A 26,369-nucleotide genomic window follows, 5' to 3' on the forward strand; every position below is an offset into this window, starting at 1 on the left:
AGAACATTTAATTCACCCAGAAGGAAACAGAGGAACTATAATGCGGCAAGGGTTTTACATGAACCCGACTAAAATGGTAAAAATAATCATGACTTCCTTGAGAGCAGGGACTACATTTCCCTGCAAAGTCCAGGCTTACAGGGGGCACTCGATTACATAGAGGAGCCTTTCATTTTCTTCAGCCTACGTTGATGGAATGCTCAGTCTCTATCAGATAACATTTTAGGAATTTTATATGCATTATCTCATCTAGTCCAAATAATGACTTTATTAGGAAGACAGAATTACATTAATGATCAAAAGGGAGGTTAAAACAAAATACACTTACAGTTAAACGTGAAGATGTTTAACATACTGTTTGCTGCAAAGATTAAACTGGTTTTTAATATATCATAAAAATATAAAGGGAGGACTATATAGAAGAGGAAGGAAAGAAAACAAAAGGAAAAGAAAATAAAATAGGATTCTAGGATTTAAGGAACTGATGCTAACTGGTGAGGACACACTAGGTGCAATTTACTAGTAATGCATGAGTCTTAAACACAGGGCATGAGATCACCCAGGAGAGTGGGCCATTAATGAAGCTACTGACAAACTCCACACATCAGTAGTAGGATAATGGGAAACACAGCGTACGTGTCTATAAGAAATCCAGGTTTGTGTCACGGCTCCAGAATTTTCTAGATATTTCACCCTAAACAAGACTTTAACTTACAGGAGGCCTTAACTGACTGGCTAATGAAAGTATAACGGTTATGAACAACCTCACAGGCTCCAGCAAGATAAGTACAGTGCTTTGTGGAGAGGTGAAGTCCTGAGACAATTTTGTGTGCTTCCTGAGCAAAAGCTAGGTTCCTTCATTTATTGGTAACATTTATCTGACAGAGTGGCACAGAGGTTCATGTTCTCGTGGAGATGCCAGAAGCCACACATCACAGTTTCCTTCTAGAATTACTCCTCACTAAATGCCAAGGGAAAGGGTAAAGTTAGAGAAGAAATACAAATTATATTAACCAGAAACACTTTCTCTAGAGAAAAAGAACTGTGTAATGATCCCACAATAGGAAGTACTAGTTTCCCGTAGCTTGGGGTAGAAAACTAATCATATCTATATGCAGGCCAATGCCTTACCCACAAACACCACTGCTTTCTTCCCCAAGGGCGGCCCAAAAAGACCCTTCCGCCGACGGTCCAGCTTGGACATGATGATATCCTGGGTCTGATTGGCTGAAGTTCTGGCAGAGAAATTAATGCAGTTGGGCAGGTAGGTATTCTTGGGAAGGTGGAGAAGGAAATTGTTGGTGATGGCTGATTTGCCGGTGCCTGTGGGGCCCACAAACAGCATTGGGATTTCATGGTCCAGGTAGGTTTTCAGGAAGAAGGATTGCCGGGCTGTCTCCATGGTGGGGATGATGAGTTCTGAGACCTGCACCACAAAGACAGGAAGAGGAGACTCTTGGTCCTGGGCCCAGAACACTGGGTCTTGGTGGTCAAGAGACCTGGATTTGAACTCTAGCTCCGCCTAGTCTATCTTCATGATCTTGAATACGGAATTGCTCTAGGAGTTGATCTCAGTTTCTTTATCTGCAGAGTGGGGATAACAGTTGACCGAGCTTTAAGGATGAAACGAGATGCTGCATATCAAAAGTGGGCATTATCATCCCCATTTTGTACATGAGCAAATATGTCCAGAGCTCATTCCAAGTAATCCAGCATGTAAGAGGAAATGTGAGAATTTGAATATCAGCTTGTCTGATTCCAAAGTCGACATTTCATGACTACTGAGCTGTGATTTGATAAACAATTATAGTAAAAACTGGTCCACAGGGCCCGGTGCAATAGCGTAGTGGTTAAAGTCCTTGCCTTGAATACGCCAGGATCCCATATGGGCGCTGGTTCCAATCCTGGCGGCCCACTTCCCATCCAGCTCCCTGCTTGTGGCCTGGGAAAGCAGTCAAGGACGGCCCAAAGCCTTGGGACCTTGCACCTGCCTGGGAGACCCAGAAGAGCTCCTGGCTCCTGACTTCGGATCGGCACAGCACCGGCCATTGTGGCTGCTTGGGGTGAACCATCGGACAGAAGATCTTCCTCTCTCTCTCTCCTCTCTGTATATCTGCCTTTCCAATTAAAATAAAAAAAGTTTTTTTTTTTTTAAAAAAACTGGTCCACAGCTGCCACTTCTCTAAACCACCACTCCAAACCAACCCTATCTGTCTGTCTCAGGAAAGGTCCACCTCCCAAATGTTACCTACACTGCTGCCTCAGAAAGCTTAGGTGTGATGTTGGAGCCCCATTTCCTATACCTGTTCCTCCTGCTTTTCTCGACACCAGATCCTTGTTTGCAAGATCCACTCCCACCCAATCATCTGCATTCTCAATTATTCACACACTCTTCCTTGTATTCTGATCCAAAGTGTACTCCGAGGGCTCAGCTTGTGACTTCTGGATCCTTATTGATTTGGGTTGCAAATATTACCTTGGATTCTCTGAACCTCGACTCTATTATCAGCCATTTGGCCACACCTAGTTCCTCCGGGGAGCCAAGGGAAGAGTATGAAGACAGGTATCACCGTGGAAGTCTCCTTGTAGGTTTTGGATGAAAGGGATTCATGAACGGGGGGCCACAGTGTTGTACAACTCCAGGAAATACCATTCACCCTGGGGGTCGTGTAAATGACGTTCCCGAAAGCAAAACTAACGCAAATGGCGCCACTTGAGTCTACACAACACAAGGATCCTTGCGGGCTAAGGCCTGGCTTCTTTCCATAAGTAATTTGACCATGGGAATAAGTGCAGATAGGGCATTGGAACTGATGTAAAAAGAGAACTGACAGGTGCTGGGCTCTAGAGATTTTGCTTGTATTACTCTGTGCAGTCTTCATACTAACCTTTTGAGACAGGAATATATTAACACAGATGGAAAGACGGAGGCTACAAGAGAGCTAGCTCACTTGCTGTAAGTGATGCTGGATGCAGAGCCAAGTTCACTATGCGTGTTCACTATCAAGGCTGGCACTTTGCAGGGATGAGGACAGTTGTTTTTGTTTTGATAGGAGAAAACTTCCTAGCAGAACTGAAAAACTAAAAACGTTTTCTACAGGACTCTTCCAACTGTAACAACACAGTAATATTTCAAATCCCTGGCTTCATTAAGAAGAATTAAAGTTTAAGACCACAGGGTTGGGGCTTTTTTTTTTTTTTAATATATATATCACATTCAACCCCCCAGGATGTATCCTGAAGTCAGCACCATGCCAACCTTGTTTAGCCTGTCCTATGGGTAATCAATGTTCTCCCTTTCTCATCCACCACCTACAACTTCTCTTTGGGCCTGAAAGATTTACAACTATCCCCCAAAAGATAAATTATGTTCACTAAGCTCTACCAACAGAAGTAGATCTGGAACAGTTTCTTCCACGAGGATTGAAATGCAACAGAAATTGTAGGTGAATCATGTGCCAACCAGAAAACCCATTAATCAGAAACCTAATTTCTGAGAATTTTGATTAAGGAACTCTTTCTCCAAGCATTTACAGCATTCTTTTCTGCTGAGATGTCCAAGAGGCAAACTGTTGACCTTCTTGGTATCACTATGAGAATAATCAGAATATCAACACACAATGATCAGCTTATTCCATATGTCCAGGAATACATCTTTCTGATCACCCCCCCTTTTTTTTTTGAGTAAAAGGAGGTAGATAGAATGAGTAGGGGCTTTGGGTTTCTCTGACTCTAAGGTTCTTGCTCCTGTTAAATTTTTTAAAGAAATCTCTTAAAAGCATTCACAGAACACTGTTCACTCCTTCACCTGGGAAACTATTTGGATAATTCTGGAAACCCCAATTTCCATGACCAAGGCTCCTCTTTTACCTTTGCATTAGCAGGAATATGTTCTTCCTCCTTGGTTATATAGTCTGTCCATGTGTCCCAATGTCCACTGCCTTGTTTGACAAAATAAAAATCATAGATGCTTCCTGGACACCAAGAAATAGAATACGCCATTAGCACAGGAGGAGTCTTCAGATCATTTCCAAGGTATCTGATTGCTTTGTCTAGAGCCTTTTGAATGGGTAACCAGCAGCACTGAAACTCACACGTTATCGATAACTATATAAACTGGAGAAACGCTTTTCACCTTTTTGCTTGTATCAAACATGGTAGACGCTGACTTTAACACTGATTTTCAATAACGTTAAAAGCTAGTATTTTAAAACATTTTTGAAAAATCCAACAGGGAAAGTTTTCTTAGAACTGTCCCTATGATATACTTGAAATTTGTTCTCTGTATATTAACACATCTTTAAAAAAAATCAGTAAATCATTCAAATCCTACACCCAGAAATAATTTGATAGCAACCTTTCTTGACCTCTTCTCAGGCACACAAACACTGAAGATAGAAAGATAGAGGAAAGAATCATATAAGCATGGGATCAACTAAAATCTAGTATTTTTACATAAGATGTTAAATTTAATTTTACTTGAGGTCTAGCAGAAGAAAATAAGACCGAGATGAAATGTGGGACTGATACATTGATGACTACGGCCAAAATGTTGCCTGTGGTACCAGCATCCCACCATGCCAGATCCAATCCTGGCTGCTCACATTCTCTACAATTATTTCAATATCTTTGTCTTTTCTATCTATAGTATTGCAACGATCTATGAACTTTCCTCTGAGCCAATTGTTAGAAAGTTATCATGCTTGATTCTAAGCATTTTTTTTTGTGTTAACTCATTTAAGTTTTATAAGAGCTCCATTAATAAATTCTACTACTGTTGTTCAAATTTTGGAATTAAAACTCAAGGTCATCAAAGTAGTTATTGTTAAAGCCAGTTTTCAAATTCTGACAATTTCATTCCATGGCCAGAATTAAAAACGTTGAAGACAGTAAAGAAAACAATTAAATATGTGACTTATCCTAAAATGAACAGTCCACTCAGACAGGGAAAACACACAAAAACAGGAAGGAGGAGATGACAGATGGAAACCACAGAATAAAATTTTCCTTTGCTAGCTGAGGACATATCACATTCCAGACAAAACACCTGCAAACAAAAGGATATTTACATGTAGACATAATATTTTTTAAAAAACAAAACCAACACTTACAGAATATCAAAGGTCCGTAAGAAAATAAACTTTGTTATACAACCTCACTTCTAATTTAAAAGAAATTTAATTTAAATTAGACACTATTTCTACATTTCAAGTGTGAACAGAATGCCAAAATCCATGAGGCAAAACTGGTAGAATTTGAATGGAAAATAGGCAAACCCAATATTGCAGTCAGATGCTTCAACAGCCCTCTCACAGTAACTGACAAAAGCAGTCAGAGAAAAGGTAACAAAACAGTGAACATGAATAGGTTTCTTCACCCAACAGCACACTACATATTCTTCTCAAGCCCACACAGAACATTTACCAAGACAGACCATATTCCGGGAAATAAAAAAACTTCAACCAACATGTATCACATGACCTCAGCTCACATCGCAAAGAAGGCTAAGCCTTAGATCTTAGGAATCTAATCCTAGAACTATTAGACATCTACCCACAAAATAAAATAAAAAACTTGATACAGACCTCATAGCTTTCATCAACATTAATTCAAAGGGTACAGAGACCTAAATGTAATGCACAAAACTATTTAAAAATTACTTATTTGAGATTCAGGGGCTGAGAAATGCAGAGGGGGAGAGGAAAGGGGGAAAAGGAGGAACAGAAGATAAACGGAAAGGGACAGAAGGAGAGGAAGAGGGAGAGTGAGTTTGTTCCCATCACTTCCATTGGTTCATTCCCCAAACACTTGCAACTGCTGGAGCTGCACCAGGGCTGAGGCCAGGAGATGACAACTAAGCCCAGGTCTCCCATGTGGACGGCAGGAATTCAGTCTCTTGAGCCACTACCACTGCCTCCTGAGCCTTACACCAGCTGGCTGCTTCAACTAGGGGACAGAACCAGGCACTGAATCCAGGTCCTCCAACGGGATATAAAATTTACAATAAAATGCACACCTTAGGCGTACATACACTACATTTTGGCAAATGTACTTATCTGTACACCCAAATCCTTCTTTTTTTTTTTCCCAAATCCTTCTTGATATATATAACATTATTTTGGCCTTTGGAAGTTCCCTCAAGGTCCTTGTCTTTCATATATTTTTTGTATAATTACAAATACCACAGCTATTTAGAACATATTTATAGAATCATCCTCTTTTTGTTATGGAAGCATTAAAAAAAAAAACCTGAAAATAAAGCCATACAAAGTGCTATTTCTGGATAATGGGATCAATGCTAGTCTCAATTTTCTTGTATTCCCTTCTCTGTATTTTCTAAATTTTATTTAATATGTTTCTTAGATGGTAGGACAAAAAACCAGTGAAAATTACTTTTAAAAAATCTGTATTTTAGCATATGACACACATACATACAGCAGCATACAGCCACTAGGGTGATAATTTTGAAAATTATCAAAGCTATATCAATATGTTATAGTATTATAATTTTAGTATTAGTATTATCCTAGTACTATTATAGTCATATCTACATATAACTATATCAAAATCAAGGCCATTCCAATATATTAGAATACAGCATCAAAACTAAAGAAATACTGACATCATTATTACCACACGTACCATGTAAACATACAGAACAAGACTGGAAGGGAGAAGGAAAAAGCAAAAATGTCTATATTCCTTATTCTATTTTGGTTACATAATTATAAGCAATTTTTGAAAAATTAAAAAACATTAAATCATTTAAATATCTCACAAACTCATGACATGAGGCCTACCCAGCTATGAAGAGGCGAACCAATCCAGAAAACCTCAGTACATTCTTTGGCCTTTGTAAAGGGCTCCTATAATTTATAGTTTGGTTGGAGCTGCAACTCACAATTCCAACTACTACAGAGGAACATAACAACTGATAAATTACCTTTGTCAGGAAAGATGTTGTTTTTGGTGATCCTGACACTTCTGGGTCTTGGGTTGTTATCATCCATGCCCATGATCAAGTTGCGGAAAAACAAATCAAATTTCTTCCTGCTGTCGGCGTTGATGGTGCCGGCTATGGTCCACACCAAGGAGAAGAGGAACAGGCCTTGAAGCCAGAGGAAGATCTGCTGACTTGATAGACCTTCATATAACTCTATTTCCTCCTCCTCTATTTGCTTGATTTCATCTAAACGTAAGAGAGGAGAGCCTCAGGACAAGGTGGAGAGTGCCCCAGAGAAAAAACCTGTGAGTTGGCTATTGTGGCCTATGAAAGGCTTGGTGAGGTGACTGATACTGGTAGTGTCTGTCAGATCCTTTCATATTTTATTTATGGTGGCAAAACACATGTAATGCAAGATTCACCATTGTAACTGCTTCTTAAAACCTCTTTACTTACTTAAAGGCAGAGTTATAAAGAGAGGGAGAGACAGAAGGAGAGGGTGAAACAGTGAAACCTTCCTTCATTTGCTGGTTCAGTCTCCAAATGGCTACAATGGCCAGGACTGGGTCAAGCTGAAGCCAGGAACCTGCAATTACATCTGCATCTCCCACATGGGGGCAGGAATCCAGGCACATTGGCAATACTTTGCTGTTGTCTCAGGCACTTCAGCAGGGAGCTGGATCAGAAGTAGAGCAACTGGTACTCCAATTGGTGCTCATATAGGATGCTGGCATCACAGGTGGCAGCTTAATCCATTGTGCCACAATGCCAGCTCCAACCAACACAACCATTTCAAGAGTTCAGTTCAATGCTACTCAGCAGGGCCTGGCACAGCAGTCTACTGCTAAAGTCCTTGTCTTGCTTGCGCCAGGATCCCATAATGAGTGCTGGTAGGTATCCCAGATGCCCCACTTTTCATCCAACTCCATGCCTGTAGCCTAGGAAAGGCTTTGGGAACTTTCACCCAAGTGGGATACGCAGGAAAAGCTCCTGGCTTCATATCAACTCAGTTTTAGCTGTTGCAAACAGTAGGAGAGTGAGCCAGCAGATGGAGGATCTTTCTCTCTGTGAATCTGGGAAAAGAAAAAGGTACTAAATAAATTCATGTTGTTGTGCAACCATCACCATCAACCTCTATGTGACTGAAGGAATACTGGGTAGCACTTACCAAGCAGAGAGGAGTACAGCCTCATCATTGAGAAGGCAAGGTGAATAGGAGATGTTTGTACTACAAACTTACACTGAAGACGACAAAATTCTAGGCAGGGCTGGACAAGCCACATAAACATGTCATTGACCTGAGAGGAGAAAGCTTTATGAAATTAGTAGATTTATTTAAAAAAATTCAAATCAGGAGGCTGGGGATGCTAGTAAGACTGCTGATTACTTTTGAGTGTGGATATGTCAGGAAAAGCTGACAGGTACCATGACCTCTATCTCAACTCTCTCCTTGCTGATCCTAAAGGCCAGGTAGACTGTTTCCCATCCCCCTTCTACTGTTCCAAACTGGCTGCTCAGAGAGGCTTAGAGATACTCTCAGTTAGCTACAGGACACATGAGGTAAGTGCAGGTCCCGATTATCGTACAGGGAATCTTCAAAAAATTCATGGGAAAACATATTATGAAAAGGCTATGCATAGATCACAATTTTTTTGGCACCAAAATAAAGTCGTCTAATTTTACTTCCATGAGCTTTCGATATACCTTCATATATGATTTTTGTTTCTGTAAAACACATTCAGAATTGTAAATAAATTATTTACAAATGAATGCTAAATGTTTGTAATGGAGAGATTTCTGTATAAAGCAATCATAAGAAATGCAGAGTTCAATTTGGGGTTGCATTTTAGGAACTCACAAGTTGTACCTTGGGGACATAACCATCCTTGCTCCTTGTATCCCCAAGTTCATTAACAGTTTTTTTTTTTTAAATCACCTGGCTCATTTTTCTCTTTTTCCACAAACAAGGGCTCTCCCTTTCTGCTTCCCCAGTTGGAAAATGTGTTCAGGTACCATCAAGCCCGCACGTTCCCATCTCTTATTGGGAGGGAAGAAGAGAACGATCACTCACAGTAACTACAAACAAAGCACTTGTAACTGGTTCTAGCGGAGTTCAGAACACAAAGATGAGGAATGGCAGGACAAGGAGGACTGTATCTCTTCCTCACATGATCTTGCTTCTAGATAAACTTTTACTAAGTGGACAGTGTCTCTCAAGACATTCATATAAAGAATGTTCCTCAGTATCATATCCCTCTGGTGAACCAAGAAAGTACAAGGATAGAAAGAAACAGGGACTGCGTCACACCATCCCCACTTCGTGTAGAAGAAAGTTGGAGAAACGGTAAACAGTTAGGACAGTCACTGAACTCCCAGCCACTTTTTCCAACTTGAAACAATTAAGCTTTCTAGGAGGCCCCTGAGATGGGGAGCAGGAAGATGGAAAGGGGTGGAAAAAGCAAAGAGGCCTCTGGGTCTCACCAATTCCTTGTGTTCTTCATTAAGGCTGCGGGGCAAGGTGTCCATGTACGAATCCTTCAGGGGCTTCCAGCCCAGCTGATGGGGCTCCATGTAGATCATCCCACACCTGTGAAGAAGCACTGAGGACTAACCTGCCCACAACCAGGCTCCCAGGCGCGCAGGGCTAAGGTTAAAGCAGGCAGTGGTCGTGAGGAGAGGGCCAGAACTTAGGTCATGTGGAGACCCTCCCCAAACCCAGGCCAAAGAGAGGGCACACAGATCTTGTGAGGAAAGCATGAAAAGCAGCTATGAGAGCAAGTTCTTGAGAACCAGAAACGCCCCACATACTACAAGCCAAGTGACCTTAGGCAGGTCATTTTACTGTCTCTGAGCTTGGGTCTTTATCTGTAAACTGAGGAACATTAAAAAAACAAGGCTGTTGTAAAGATTAAATAAGAAATGCCAGCAAAGAATGTGGCACGATGTCCAGCACAAAGAAAACTCTTAATCCATGGCAAACATGGATACCCACCTAATCGTAATGTAGCACTTTTTCCCTGTTGGGTTAAAACTAAGTACTCTTGTTTGTATTTAACATTAGCTTACATTTCCTGAGCATCTACTGAGCATCCGCATGCCAGGCACCATGTGTGGCCTTCATAACCTTCATTTCTGTATTCTTTGTGGTCTGCCTTTTCGACATGAGGAAACCATTGCTCACTGACGTTGAGTGACTTGGAAGAGATTATGCAGTTAATAAGTGGTCATGGCCAAGGATAGGAATCCACGCTGGCCTAAGCTGTCATATGTTCTTTCTACTTTCTCAAGCTGTCCTTGGGAATGTGAGCAAATCTTATTTTTCATGGGGCTTCAGCTGCACAGAATTGGATTCATGATCACCATCGGCATCCTGATAATTAGCTCATATTTGGTCTTGTGTTCACCTGCTCCTTGATGTATTTCCTTATTCTAGATTTTAATAGCATCTTCATCTGTTCCTAAAATGTATGTTTTGATTTTATCTATTTTTCAAATAATTTAAAAGGGGAGCCATACTTTAATATTTTAGGATTTATCTGTAACATACTTATTAAGATTAGTATCTATATGGTTGCATTGTCAGGGTAGGTACTAACGACTTTAATCTCTAAAAATTACTTTGAGTGCTATGTAACAATTTTATAATTTATGAATCTATTGTACTTCATTGAAAATTCCCTCCTGTTAATAGGCATTTAGGCTGTTTCCAAGTTTTTGCTAATGTAAGTTGTGTCACAATTAATATTAATATACATGAGTGAAAGTTACTTGGGAGCAAAGCTGCTGGGTCATGGCTTACATTTCAGGAGATAACGTCACTCTGTTTTCTATGTGCTTGCTTCAGTTCAGACTCCCACTGGCACTGTAGATTCAGCACTGATTTTATTACAAACGTGAACAGCCAGATCACGGATTACATCAGTAAGTGATGTGTTGGGGCTTAATCCCATCTGTAGGGTTATATAGCTGTCTCCTTGCTCAGGGGTGGTGGGTTCATACCTTCCCCCATGGTTACCACTGCAAGATGACTTACCTGCTCACGGTGGCTGGGGACGCCTGCTCAAGGTCAGCTGGCTCAAAGATCAGGCTCATCTTGGGGCTCATCTGGATGATCTCACCACTCATTAAACACAGCTGTAAATGCAGAGCAGAGGGGGTGGAGGGCAGGCATAGGGGTTAAATTCCATCTACAAGTGAAAAGCCTCAGTGGTGACAGCGCTAGTTTCGACTCATTTCACAAACATTCTTTGGGCATTTACTGTGCACCAGGCACTGTTCTAGGTGCCTGGGATAAAACAGACACAAGTCTCTGCTCTCTTGCGGTTTACTTCTGCAGAAAGCAGGCAGGTGAAAAGCAAGATACATAGTACATAAAATGGCAAAAGGAGGAAAGCTAGAAAAGAGTTTTTTGCAGAATGTTCACAGTTGAGTTTTAATTTTATGTAGGAAAAATAGAAAAAAGAAAAGCACTGGATTGCAACCTTAGATGAAAAAGAGATGTTATGAGACATACTGTATTTCCATGTCTCTTCCTCGGTGTTTAATGTAGAATCTGATCATCTTCATTCTGTTTAATGTACACAAGTCTCTCACAAAAGACTCCTTCTCAACTCTCCTATTCCCAAACCTGCCCCTGCCATGGGGAGTCCACGGCCAGAATGATACAAACATCTCCCTAACTCCTCTTTTGAAACAGAATAAAAGGGGCCAGCATTAGGGCATAGTGGGTTAAGCCTCCTTAGCCTGTGGTAACAGGCTACCAGTTCAAGTTCTGGCTACTCCACTTCTAATTCAGCTTCCTATTAATGTGTCTGCGAAAGCAGCAGGAGATACCCCAGGTGCTTGGGCTTTTGAACCCATGTGGGACACTCAGAGGAAGTCCCTGCCTCCTGGTTTCAGACCAGCCTAGCTCTGGCCCCTTCTCTTCTCTCTGTAACTCTGATTAAAACAAACAAACAAAACAACAACAACAAAACCTTTAAAAAATTAAACATTTAAAAAAACACACACTTTAAGTCCTAATGTTTTGGCAAGTGTGTCTCTATAAAGAGTAGTACAGTAGACCATGCCCAGAATGATAGCCTAATGGTTAAATCCTTGCTTTGCATGTGCCAGGATTCCATAAGAGCACTAGCTCTAATCCTGGCTGCTGCTCTTCCCATCTAGCTCCATGCTTGGAGCCTGGGAGAGCAGTAGAGGACAGCCCAAAGCCTTGGGACCCTACACCCTCATGGGAGACCTGGAAGACACTCCTGGCTCCTGGCTTCAGATCAGTTCAACTGCAGCTGCTGTGACCACTTGGGGAGTGAATCAGCAGATGAAAGATTTTTTTTTTCTCTGTTTCTCCTTCTCTCTGTATATTTGTCTTGTCTTTCCATTAATTTTTTTTAAATATTAAAAAAAAGTAGTGCAGTATGAAGAAGAGCCCAGCAATACACATTCACCCATGATATCATTTCCTGTTTGCCTACATAGGGTCAGGTGAGTTATTTAAACCATAGGATAAATTCTTAGGACTTGATCCTTAGAGCAAAAGCTACTACCAACTCCTGTTGCTCATCCTCAAGTGTGATTTAAAAGCTGCTGGAGCGAGAATTTGGCACAAAAATATATTAGAGTGCCTGGGCAGAAGTTGTTGCCCTGTTCCTAATTCCAGTTTCCTGAAAACGCACAGCCTAGAAGACATACACGATGATGGTTCAAATACTTTGAAACCTGTCATTCACCTGGGCGACACGGATTGAGTTCCCTGCTCTTGGCTCTCTGGTCTGACCGAGCCTCAGCTGTTGTGGCATTTAGGGAGTGAACTATAGATAGAAGGTCTACCCCTTGCTCTCTTTCAAATAAATTACATTTCTTGCACTTTATCTGAGTCATATCAGGCCCATCTTGAAAGAGATTACTGCAGATATCCACAGGAAGGTCAGACGGTAACTATGGGACTAACGCCACCAACCACTGTCATCTTAGAGTATCCGGAAAAGTAAAATGCAAACCACATATGGAACTGTAGCCTGATGTACATTCAGAGCTGAGAACAACCATTAAGAAATTCCATGATTATTACACCCTTCATACTTCTACCTTCAAGATCAACTGATATATGCATAGACTGAGTTTAAATAATACAGTCTATATTTTTATATGTTACACAATCAAAATCATGCTATAATTAGTATATGTATATAATTTGGATAATTATGCCTTCCATTGTTGAACATGACTCACTTTTAGTCTTGTGACACTTAAACACAGAAAATATATTTTGATGTGGCAATGATGCACGCTCAGGGTAGGAATTCCTTATTTGAAATGCTGAACTGCTACTCTTATCAAACAGATATATATCAATTTCTATATGCTAGGAATTATTAGGAACAGTTTGCAAATATCAACTTATCCAATCTTCCTAACAACTACTGTCATTTCACAGATGATGAAATGGAGACATCCACAGTCTCAACAGTGCCCATTTGAGGTTACACAGCAGAGGCCGGATGTGAATACTGTGGCAGATTGATATGTGAGTATCTTTCATTCTTTATGCATTTTTGCAATGTGGTCTTGTGTGCCTTTGTCTAGACTCTTCTGAATTTGGTTAGGCCCTGTGGCTTCTGTGATTATTTGAATTCAGAAAAAGAAATGTCATGTCAGTTCCAAATAAAGCTCTTAATTTTCTGGAACTTTCCACTTTTTTTTTTCTTTAACAAATCTTTGTATTGGAAAGGCAAATCAGATTTATGGGGAGAAGGAAAGACAGACAGATCTTCCATCCGCTGGTTCACTCCCCAAATGTCTACAAGGGTCAGAGCTGAGCTGATCCAAAGACAGAAGCCAGGAACTTCCTCTGGGTCTCCTATATGGGTGCAGGGTCCCAAGGTTCTGGGTCATCCTCTACTGCTTAGTCAGGCGGGAGCTGGATGGGAACAGGAACAGCTGGACTTAGAATCAGCACATGGATTTAGCCGCTGAGTCATTATACCAGGTCCCACTTTCTGATTCTTATAAGTCAGTCACAAAATAGGAAATATCACTACCCCAAGACCACCAAACAAAATCAGTAACCTAATCCATGTAGAGAGGCCTGGAAGATGAGATGCTATATGGAGAGCAAAAGAAAGAGGCTAACGAGGAATGAGTCCCCAGTCATTAAGTAATAAAGTCATCTTCATGTGAACTGTCCAGACTTACTGGCTGCAAGTAAAATCACAACAATAAGAGACTAACTGCCCAGCTCAGTCTTTCTGAAAATCCAAACCTCCAAACCACAGCAAAAATATAAAGTTATTTAGGTCATTAAATATTAGTTAACTTTGTTATACAGTAACAGATAACCAAAAACACATCTAATATATTAGCTACTGCCATTGTTGGAAAGAGATTTGATTCCCAAATTCAAGCAGACAGTTGAACTCCAAGGCCATAAATTAATGGCACTAAGGGTGTAGAAATTTAATTCAATTGTAGCATTTAGGAGGTGGGCTTAATAGGAAACTATGTGTCATTGCAGACACGCCCTCAGAAGGTAATTTTCACAACAGGGTTAGTTATAAAAGCCTGAGCTTGGGCTCAATCACTTCTTTTGTTTCCAAGCTCATTATGTGGACTTTCTCTGCATATACTGCACCAACGCCATTCACTGCCCTTGTCAGGGGCCAAACCAATGGGGCCACCTGACCTTGGACTTGAGCCTACCGAACTGTGTGAGCTACATGATTATCTTCTCTTTATAAAGTGAGTTGCCTCAAGTATCTCACTGTAGGAATGAGAAATTACTAGTACAGGTATTGTGGGTATATTATCTCTATCTATCAGCAACCCTATTTTATTATTCTCTTATTACAAATAGAAAACAGGTTGAGAGAAGCTCTATGTATTTTCTCAATGCAATATAGCTCATTAGTAGAGTTAGAAATTCAATCTGATAGTAGCAGCAAGGATTTTAACTACTAAATAACACTGTAACTGTGCTTAAACTACTTACTACAAGCACAAACAGCAGCATAATACATGAACTAACTGTTATTCACTTGAGCAGCATTTATTCTTAGTAATAAATCTATATACGATTTTGATCAATTACTCACTTCAATAAGAGCTCATACTTCTCTCATATGAAAGTGATATCAATATCAATGACTACCTTTTTATTGTCATCCAGAACAGTGTTCATATTTTCAATCCAAACAGCATCCACTGGTCCATCAAATATAATCCACTTGCGGTCATCAGACACTGAAGATGCTTGCTCCCGGAAGGCATTGGCTAGGACACCATCTGTCCACTCGTGGCTCACCTGGTCAAAGCACCCATACAGCTGGCCCATAGTGATGGCCTTGGGGTTGATTATCTTGTAATCTACAGCAAACTCCTCCATCTGGTTGGCTGTGCAAGAAGGTCCAACATCAGTTAACAAAGACTGGTGAAATCAGAATTAGATAATGAATGATGCCATTCCAAAGATTAACCAGTGTTGTCACTTGGCACAGGGGTTAAGATGGTACTTGGGATGCCTAACACATAATGGAGTCCCCAGATTCAACTCCTGTTTTTTTTTTTCCAATTCCAGCTTCAGGCTAATGCACAACTCATGAGGCAGTTCAAGTGGTTGCATTCCTGTCACCCATGTGGGAGACTCAGATTGAGTTCCTAACTCATGGCTGTGGCCTGACCCAGACTGGTCATGACGTACACTTGGGAAATGAACACTTGGTAGATCTTTTCTCTGTCTCTCTGCTTTTCAAAAAAGAAAAATACTAACTAACCTTTGTGATTATGCTATACAAGGAAAATCCTTATAAAATGTGTGCTTAATTCCTATTAAGATCAGGGTATCTGAATACATCATGCCTTAAGATGTGGGTCACAACAGGCATTAGTCTCTCACCAAATTTTCCCCTGAGCCTGATTTCAAATAGGGTAAATGTGCCAGTCAGATCCAGGACTAAGTAAATATGACTGGTTCTAAAAGAAACTCCAATAATAAAGGAGAGAAACACTGTATTATCAGCCTTCTTCTTCTGGCTCTCACAGTCATGAAACTTTCTCCTCAATTGCTTAATCAGAGCTATGTGTCCCCTGAGAAACACACACTCTAACATAGTAGGACACACATGGACTGATGAATAGCATGGCATATGTGCTTATCAACCAGACACAATGACTTTGATCCACCTATCAAAATAAGGAAAGGTAGAGTACCTGGGCCGGGAACTAAATAACCACTTCTGCAGAGTTCTAAGGGAAGCACAATGTCAAATGTCAAAATAATGACTGCACTTTATGGTGGGTTAGTCTTTAAAACAAAACCTCAAAATCCCACAGTAACTCAGTCATCAAGTGTCATTAAGTGAACTAATTTTATTTAAATGGAGTACTTGAAGCCATAATGTAGATGCATGCAGAATAAGGAACTGCTCTCCAAAACCACAAGTTTGAGGTTTATAACAGTGAAAGCCCCTAACTATTTTCCTGGCAATAAACATAGCTTCTATCTCTTGAGTTGTCTTAATTAGGTTATTCACCTGAATAATCTCATCGCATTCTCCTAATAATTACATTTTATAGCTGGGAAAGCAGGTTAAGAAAGGTTTAGTCCAAGTCTGAGTTACATTCAAAAGTCTAGTCAACTAGTTAAGATGCTGGTGTCCCTAGGAGCTGGAGTTGTGGAAGAGCAGGCTAAATGGTCACTTGTGATACTCCCACAGAAGAGTGCTAATTTGAGTTCTTACTGTCCCTCTTCCAGTTCATCTCCCTGCTAACTCACCTTGGCAAGGCATTAAAAGATGGTCCAAGTACTTGGGTTCCTGTCTCCCATCTGGAATAACTAAATGAAGCTCAGGCTCCTGGGTTTGGCCAGCCTGACCCTGGCTGCTGTGGTCATTTGGGGGAGTTCTGTCTGTCTTGCTCTCCCTTTCTCCCTCTCTCTCTCTTGCTCAGTGACTCTCTGCCTTTAAAATACATAAAATAAATAAAACAGTGGTGTCCTGTATTGGACTATCAGGCTATTCCATATCTACCTACTTCCAGCTCCTAACTGCAGCATTTTTGCTAATAATGTGTACCTTAGGAGATAGTTTCAATATCTGAAGTAATTGGATCCCTGCCACCCTAGTGGGAGCCCTAGATTGAGTTTCTGCCTCTGGCTTCAAAAAGAGAACATTTCAAGTATTTGGGAAGTAAACTGGTCATTGAAAGGGAGTTCTTACCTTTGCTCAAATTAAAAACAAACAAACAAAAATTCTTTAGCTCATATCCTCTAACTAAAAAGGAGAAAGCAGAGAAGGAAAAAGGAAAGAGAAGAGAAAGAAAGAGAAGGGACAGATTGGCGAGGGGAGTGGGGGTAGGGAAGGGAAAAGAAACAAAACCATGCAATGACTTGCTTTTCGAACAATTCTGCTCAGGCTAACGACCAAAGTTTCACTTTCATTGAGGAATCTCCAGAGAAGTCACTGCTTAGCCTTGGAGAAAATTCTTTCAGCCTTAAGACTGTGTACGTAAAATTCCTGCCAGAAGCCCCCTCTACTCCACCCTTCATTTTCCGCCTGCAGACATCTGTGCGCCATGTTCTATTTCTGGCTCTGACAGCATGCTCCAGGGCTGGCAAAACTCACAGCCTGGCATTATCATTATGGAGCTGGCCAAGTAAGTGGGGTCTTGTCCTATCTGGAAGCCAAAGATGGGGGATTTACCTGCATATAAATCACCCAGAGCTGCAGCCAATACTTTATAAGCAGAGGTCTTGCCACCCATGGGGTTTCCAACGATCATATAGCCATGTCTTACCAGCATCATCTCGTAGATCTGGGAGGAGATGTCAAACAAGAGGTTATTTGTTGCAAACCTCCCCATATCGCAAGTGAGTCTGAAGTCAATGAGGAACTGAGGGTGGGAAGGAAATATCACACTCCTTTCCCAGGTGAAAAGCAGTCCATTTGTGATTTATTGTCTAAATATCTTCTGTATGATATATATATATCAGTGCAAACTATTATTTTTTTATACTTACCTATGTGTAAAGTATCAAGTGATTTGCCCAAATCATTTCACTAAATCTACCTTTACAGATGGGGACTCTGAGCCTAAAACAGATTAAGTAGTTTGCCCAAACTCTTCAGTGCTGGAGCTAGGATTTGAACAAAGGGACCTCTGACTTCAGTGCCTCTAATCTTTTCATTACACTGTGGCCATTTACTTTTAAACAGGAAAAGGAAATGGTGGTCATTTAGCAAATTGCATTTCGATCAGAAGTCTCTTTTCTAGAGGTCTTGCTGATCTAAGTTTTATTGGATCTTTCAGCAAATGAAAATGTTTTTTTCCGAGCCAGGCTCTATGCTATAAAGTATAAATGACATTCCATGTAATTTCATTCCCTACTCTTCAAAATCAACAGCTATGGGGAAGGCCAATGTGTGAGCTTTCTCAACTGTTCTTTTCTGTCCGTGATAGCAAGCCTAATGATAGTTGAAATGCAAATGCTTTGGTCATCTATGTTTATGTAAAACTTTATTTTTTTGCCTCCTTTTCCTCACATTTTGAGTTTCCAAGAAAAGGAATATGTGAAGCTGTTTTCCTTGAGGATAAATTTTCATTAGTTTTCACTTTGGAGGTAAGCTGTAAGGAGGGTGCAGATGAAGGCAGTGACAACGAAGGTGGCAGAGCAGGACCTGTTAGTACTGCAGGGACTTTTAGGATTTTTCTGTCCTCTATCTTTTCTCTCGTCTCCTGACAGCAGCACCCTCATTTTTCCAGGGGAGTTACCATTTGGTGGTTCAGCTGACATGACCTGGGAGACACAGATAGCTTCTCCAGTTCTGGCAGAAGTAAGGAGGGATAATGGCCCTAGTGTTCTATCGGTAATTGATTCAGATATGATCATGTGACCTATCAGAACCATTCAAAGTCAATTCTGAGATTTGCACTTGGAGAATGTTATACACCTCACTTATAAGATTGTATGTGGAACAATATATGCATGCGTTTTCTAGAAAGGCCCGATTTGGAATGAAGTAGGAGTCCAGAGAGTTTAGAAATGAAGAGCGGTAGATTCCTAATGAAACTACCTAAAAATTCCTAAGACATGATCTAGATCTTGCTATGCCTGAGGCTACCATATTCCCAAATTCAATACAGATGAGTGGAATACTTTTTTTGCTTTTTAGGGCAGTCTAAGTTGGGTTTCCATAAGTTGGAACTGAGAAAGTCCTAAGTAATTCAAAGCTCAAAGGTCCCATTTTTGTTCTCCAACTAAACACACACACAAAACCTGAGGGACATACCCAAAGGAAAAATATTAAATTTTAAACTTTGACTTTTAAACTCCTAGAAACAAAAGCTGAGCAAGAGAGTAGTAAGTGGCTTTTGTTCTTGCTGTTGTTACATGCGTCTCCACCGAGCCATCTCTGGTTGCTGTCAATTGCCATTCAATATGCTATAAATCTTTTTCATTTCTCACTCCAGCAAATGCTGGAACATAGACATTCCCATATGGGTGCGAGGAACCAACCTGGATGATTTTCCCAATAAACCAAGGTACTGGTTGGAGTTTCATGTTTTTGATGTTCTCATTCAGCACTTCTAGAAACACTTCATAGTCTGGCTTTGGAAGAACAACTCCAGGAAACAAATCTGAGATAATGCCCTGTTAATAAGCATTCAAGAGGAGGTGGAAAACGTGAGGGATCAGATATGTGATTTCAACATTTTCTAAAAATGAGATCTACAGACAACAGAAATCTTGAAAAGTTCCAAATTTCATTGTTTCTGTGCCAAGAGTTATGCAAAATTATATATCTATATCTATAATACATGATTATCCTAAATAATTTTAAAAGTCAGCAAATAATATGGTTGCACTACCTTCAGTTATACAAGGAATGGACAAGATAATCCTGATCTCTTCCTTTATGGAGCTCAAGTTTCAGCAGGAAAAACAGGTGTTAAATTAATTACAAAAAAAAACACCCAATTAAATTGGAAAAGCACAACTATCCAAACCCAACAGTAATTATTCTACCTATGGAGTAATTTTTATTAAAGTTAGGAACTAAACCAGGATGTTTTGTTATCCCCACAGTTATTTAACATTTGTGTAGAGGGTATCAGACAATAGTTGTGGTGGTCAAAGAAGAGAGAGGAAGGGTCAGGAGATGGAAGTGGAGGCAAGGAGGTGCCAAATAAAGTATTCATTTTCAGAAACTGAGCCTTGGTCCTTGGTCAAAGTGTTGAGGTAGTGCCTACATACACATACCTGGAACAGAGGGACATCTTGAGCTAAGAACTTGGCCAGGTTGACATCGAGCAAAGCCCGCAGCAATAAGACACTTTCATTCTCTTCTGGATACTTGAGCTTCAGGTTGCCTGCGGCCGTGAGCACGGACTTGACGGCGCGCATACCATAGTCATAGTGATGCTGGGAGGACAGCTGTTCTGAGCACAGGCGGTAAGTTGCAACAATTTTCTGGGCCAGACTGGGGAAGACAAAGATATCTCACATTTGAACGCTCAGCAGGCATTCCTAGCATCCTTGTTCGCTCCCCCTTCCATAACTGGCTTGTCCACAGACTGGCCTCTCAAAGTTAGGATGAAATAAAGCAAGCATGTATACTTACATATAACATGCAAAAGCATGTGTTAGATACCTATAGCTATACATAGATACATATACATACATATATGATTGCATGCATGGACACACATCCAAATTTGGGAAGAATACAGTAAATTGTTGAGACTAAAGTTTACTGAGGGGAAAAAATCACTGCTTTTATTTCTATAACATAATTTATTTTCAACATCCACATTACATTTAAAAAATTTTTTAAATCACTTAATATTGAATATATTCACACAGAACACATGTAGACTTATATGAGTACAGTCTTTTCTTAAATCTTCCTGTACACGCAGCTGGACTACCTTTCCCAGCCTTGCATGCACGTGGGGAAGGCTAGATTACTAAGTTCAGCCAGTGGAATGCACATGGATGTGACTGATGAGTACCATCTCCTGGGCTGACCTTGGAAAACCTCCTCTTCCAAACCTCCACCTCTTCTGCTACACCCTTGAGACTGTAGGTCCCTAATCTCGTCTGAGCAAAAACCATCCTGATCACAAACACTTTCTTTAGGTTTCTACAGAGTGCAAAGATAATCTTTTATTATGGTAAGCCAGTAAGAAATGGGGATCAGGCTTATTCTCATATTTAGGTGCACTCCCCTTATGAGATCTTTACTAAATCAATTTACTTTTTGATGTTCATTCATACTTAGCATAGGACCTAGGATCAGAATAAGGAAAGCAATCAATGAAGGTTTGACAAAGAGTAAGTCAATGAGTGAGCATATCAGTGTAATCAAGTCTATTAAAGGAAAAAAATTAAACTTCATTTCGCTGAGAAAGCCTCTTGGCTTAGGAAGGAGGAAACAATCCACTGAGAATTTCTGTAGCCCCTTGATTCACAAGTGAGGACACCAAAGCCACAAAAACATTGAGGGCCTTGTGGAGACATCTGTTACAACAAAAAAGATTTAACCGACTGCATCCAAGATAATATAAAAAATGTAACATTTGAAGTAGATAAATAAAAACTATTTTTGCAATGATTATTTGCATGTTTTGTGTGTGTACACAGTAGTCTGTGTGTGTGTGTGTTGAAAATCTGAATGTAATACTTGAATGAAAGATAACCCAGCTGCCTGGGGCAAATAAATGTTGAATTATAATTTAATAGTAAATTATATTAAATTTTATCTCCAATTTTAGAATAATTTCATTTGTTTTATATTATTGCCTCAGGCCATTTAGTAATGTGGATGTGGACAGTTAGACTGAAGAAAGGGGGAAATTTCAGTGGCTGCTTTCTTTAACAGACATCCAGGCATGTGTGAAGAGAGAACAGGTCCTTGCTTATGAGTCTGGGAAATCTTTCAGGGAAGACCAAGTGAAGAGCTATACTCTTGGGTTCCCAGATCAGCCAGGGAGAGGAAGCAAGTTTTTCACATTTCTCTCTTTCCTCTCCAAGGAGTAACCCACCTTGAATCTATCACATGAAAGAAACATTATTTAAAGGACTTTAGGATGCACTTGAAAACCAATGCATCCTACCTTCTGGAATCCAGAAACCCCATAGAGTACAGGGAGATTTCGCCAATGAGGGCATAATCTGGTACCATCATGGCCACTGCCCGAAACAAGGCCTGGAAAAGAAACAACCAATCAGACACGTGCAGTGAATGCTGAAGAAAGAAAAGGTAGTTTCAGAACCCAGGATGCAGCGTTATGCAAGTCAGTAAGTGTGTGTGGGGGGGTTCTTTCTTATTGCATCCACCTAAAAGGACGGAGCAATCAACTAGAATCAAATCAATAAAGCAGCAGTCCTGAAAGTTTCCCTATGTTCACTCTTTCATACAGTTCAAGTGGTAAATAACTCAAGGCCCAGAGATTTTGTGCCTGTGAGTTTTTTCCCTCCCTTACCAGAAGCATACTAAGATCATCCAGGTAAACCTTCCTTCCAAACACGGCCTGGTTGGCTCCCTCTCCCCTTTCAGAGGCATTTTTCCTCTTCCATTAATGCAGTAAGGCTAGTCAGTGGATATTGGTTCAGGTGGGATCACCATAGGCGCTACGGACAACAGTCTTGCTGTCACTCCAGTTGCCTTTCTTGATATGGACACTGCTTAGGCTTCTCCATCTTAGGAATGAAGGGGAAGTGCCATGTGGTCCAGTCTAAGTTTACCAGAATTTTCTTTATTGAAATATGATGCCCTCTTAGAGGCAGACCTATTTTGATTTTAACTTACAATAATATTTTCAATAGATCCAGCATCTAAAAACCAAGAGGTTTCATGTAAAACTCTGAATTTCTGGCTTTTCCCAAAAACTTCAAGATCTGATCATTTCTGCATGGCAAAAGCATTCTGGAGCAGCAGGATTTCAACTATGCCTGGCTTGCTTTTCTGGGTTGTATCACATATTTGATCCCTGCAGGCAACTCAAATAATGATCACTGTTCTGGTATCACCAGATAGTACATACGATTCCTTCGTCTTCCATGTGGCCTTATTGATGAGGTGGTTGTGTTATCTCAGCACCACTGATACTATTTCTTCTCACACTTGACCCTACTGTTGAGATTTTCATGAGATTCCCCAGGTGGGCATCTCCAGAAGTTTTTATACTATCACCTACACCCATTATTTATACATACTGATGTTTACCTTGAGGTTATCTGGCAGCTCAGCCCTGCCAGCATACCCAGGGTTCATGGTGATGAAGACAGCACAAGTTGGGTTCAGAGAGAGCTCAGTGCCTTCAAAGATGAAGGTCTTTAGCTTCCGAATAATGGCCTGTTGAATGCTGAGAATCTGCTGGGCTACCACAGATAGCACTTCTACCTGGAGAGAGAACACTTGGCTGATGTGAGCTCCTGCTTGTGACAGCCATACCACTCTGTCAGCATTCCTTTCACTTATCACAGAGAACACCCAACTACCTGAGAAGCAAACCTTCACATTCAACATTAGGTGCAGGGTATGAACATTTGGCCTAGAGGCTAAGATGCAGATCAGGGTGCTACATCCAAGTGCCCTGGTTTGAGTCCTGGCTCCAGCTCCAAATCCTAGGGAGCAGCATATGATGGCTCAGGTGGTTGGGTCCTTGATTTAAATTCTTTGCTCCTGGCTTCAGCCCGGCACTTTCCTATTTAGGCATTTAGAGAATTAACTGGTGGATGGGGCCCCGTTTCTTTGTCTCTCTTTGACTTTTTTTTTTCAAAAAAGATTTATTTTTATTGGAAAGGCAGATTTACAGAGAGAAGGAGAGACAGAGAGAAAGATCTTCTGTCCACTGATTCATTCCTCAAGTGGCCACAACAACTGGAGCTGAACTGATTTGAAGCCAGGAGCCAGGAGCTTCTTTTGGGTTTCCCACGCAGGTGCATGGTCCCAAGGCTTAGGAAACTGCTTAGGAAATGGAGCAGCTGGGATACAAACCAATGTCCATATGGTATCCCAGGGCTTGGAAGGCGAGGATTTAGCCATTAGTCTATTGTGCTGGGCCCTCCCTTTTTAAAAACTAAATTTAAAAGTAGAGATATGATTTGGAATGTTTAGTAAAGAAAAAAAAATCTGTATTTTATATACATACATGCGCAAATATGTAAAGAGTTCCATAGTATTTTGTCTTTGCTTCAATATTTCGATTAGTGCTTGACCTAGTAAGTATTGGGTGTTTACTAGTCCAGATTGCATGTTTGTTTCCTGATCTCATTTCCCACTCAAACACAATTAATTACCCATGCCTTTGCAACGATTTTTGTATCATTATTGACTTTACCATATTCTACTTGTTTCATTTCATTTTTCCTCCCTTGTACTCTAACAGTCTAGAGGGTAGCTGTTTCTTATACAGTCTGTATTATGAACATATGCAGAGTAAGTGACATAAATGAGAGGTCTTTAAAAAGTTCATGGAGAATGTGAATTCATGAAAAAAATATGCATGTACTTCAAAAGTGTTTTATGCAAAAATAAACTCATCTGTTAATTTAGTTTCCCCATAAGCTCTTTCTGAAATATCCTTATAGGAAATGCTCAATGGATTTTTGAATGAGTCAGTAAATGAATAGGGAGGTGGGGACAAGTATATGAAATATGTATTCTGTCCCTCAGTGAGTATTTTTGCTTAGTTCATTGAGCATAAATTCTTGGCAAGAGACATAAGACATAAGGCCCTGTCATCAAGAATCTAAGATCCCAGAAAAGGCCCCTCCATGTTTAACCCTTCCATTCTATAACCTAAAGCCAGAGTTACCTCAATCCTGTTGAACTCATCAAAGCAGGCCCATGCTCCAGCCTGGGCGAGCCCCTTAAAGAACTTTCCCATGGCTTTGTAATCCAAACCATCCGAGCAGTTGAAGACCACACACTAGAAAGGGGAAGGAGGTAGGTACCCGTTAGGGTGGTTCCATTCCATCTCAACTACCCTGCAGCATCATGCAGGGTAAGGCGTCTTTCTTTGTTCTACTTGAAGTGCTGGTGCCCGACTCTTCCTGTTACATCGAACGATCTTGAACTACATCCCCACTTCCCCTTCCAGGGGACTCCTTCTCCCTACCTGCTTGGCCAAAGCTTTGGCCAGATCTTTGGTGGTTTCTGTCTTGCCTGTTCCAGCTGGCCCCTCAGGAGCTCCCCCAAGGTTCAGCTTCAAAGCTCCCATCAGCGTCCTAAGGGAAAGAAAACAGGAATACAGTGCACGAGTCCTAACATACAGCAAAAAGAAATTGGATTTTTTTTGTTAAATTTAGCTACAATTTCTCCCCGGTCATAAAATCAATACATCATCATTGTAAAAAGTCCTGTTTCTGTCATCATTGTTTTCAGAGCCTGGCACTACGACTGGTGTGTGATTAGCACCCATAAGCATGTGTTTGGATAGATGACTGGATAAATTAATATATGTATCCATTTTTTAAAAAAAGATTTATCTAACAGGCAGCGTTACAGAGAGAGGAACTGATAAAGACAGAGATTTGTTAATTGGTTCATCCAAATGGTCATAACCAGGGCTGGGCCAAGCTGAAGCCCAGAGCCTGGAACTCCACTTGGGTCTCCAATATGACTGATCCCAAATACTTGAGCCACCTTGTGTTGCTTTGTCAGGAGCACGAGCAGGGAGCTAAATAGGACGTGGAGCAGCTATGACTTCAACTAGTACTCATACAGGATGCTATCATTAAGCAGATGGCAGCTTCAACTGCTCTATAATCCATGCTTGCAACAGCTTAAGTCACAATAGCAAAGATCTCTTATTCAACTTAGAGGTCCATCAACTGATGACCGTTAAAGAAAACATGGTGTACACACATGATGGAGTATTACCCCACTATAAGAAAGAATGAAATCCTGACATTGTAACAAAATGGATGAAACTGGAGATCATCATGCTAAGTCAAAGAAGACGAACTTCACATGTTGTCTCTTATTTGTGGAACTCAATGAGAACATAAAAGCTGTGTGGGTGTCATACCATTTGGTATTTAATTATAAATATCGCTTCACTGAATCACAATGTAATGATGCATGTTATGATTACTGCCATGGATCTCTCATTCTATGATATTAATATCTCAGATTTCAAGAAAAACCAGAACATAACGGTATGTATGCAATATCTATATTTGAAGTGACTGACAAAACAAAAATTATAAAGAAAAAAATAAATAAATGAACATATATACATATCATTCTATTAATCAATCAAATAAAAGTGGAAAAAATACTCATAAGGTCCGTATGCCGGAGATCACCAGTGCCAACAGAATGGTGAAAATAAATATACTTCTCTGACTAAATTCTGAACTCTTAACTTCAGGTGCCATATTTGAATTCTGTTCCTCATTCTCATCAAGCTAACACTGTCATACACA

At 40.5% G+C, this 26,369-nt stretch overlaps 1 protein-coding gene across 3 annotated transcripts in view; it reads right to left on the reverse strand.

Annotated features, from left to right (window-relative positions):
• Positions 1-26,369, reverse strand: part of LOC121167960 (dynein heavy chain 3, axonemal-like) — a 119,389-nt gene that overhangs the window by 40,385 nt on the left and 52,635 nt on the right. For all 3 annotated transcript variants that reach the window (XM_040997684.1, XM_040997686.1, XM_040997685.1), the window contains exons 29-42: positions 25,058-25,166; positions 24,755-24,868; positions 23,161-23,337; positions 22,049-22,140; positions 20,193-20,412; positions 19,449-19,583; positions 17,635-17,746; positions 15,087-15,328; positions 10,977-11,077; positions 9,425-9,530; positions 8,112-8,241; positions 6,944-7,189; positions 3,871-3,974; positions 1,132-1,426 (exon numbers count right to left, since the gene is read on the reverse strand). In XM_040997684.1, coding sequence (XP_040853618.1) covers positions 1,132-1,426; positions 3,871-3,974; positions 6,944-7,189; positions 8,112-8,241; positions 9,425-9,530; positions 10,977-11,077; positions 15,087-15,328; positions 17,635-17,746; positions 19,449-19,583; positions 20,193-20,412; positions 22,049-22,140; positions 23,161-23,337; positions 24,755-24,868; positions 25,058-25,166 — 2,183 coding nt within the window. The remainder of the gene's footprint in view (positions 1-1,131; positions 1,427-3,870; positions 3,975-6,943; positions 7,190-8,111; positions 8,242-9,424; positions 9,531-10,976; positions 11,078-15,086; positions 15,329-17,634; positions 17,747-19,448; positions 19,584-20,192; positions 20,413-22,048; positions 22,141-23,160; positions 23,338-24,754; positions 24,869-25,057; positions 25,167-26,369) is intronic.

This window comes from Ochotona curzoniae, unplaced genomic scaffold, assembly GCF_017591425.1.
Source record: "Ochotona curzoniae isolate NIBS_2020 unplaced genomic scaffold, NIBS_Ocur_1.0 patch435, whole genome shotgun sequence".
NCBI classification, from domain to species: domain Eukaryota; kingdom Metazoa; phylum Chordata; class Mammalia; order Lagomorpha; family Ochotonidae; genus Ochotona; species Ochotona curzoniae.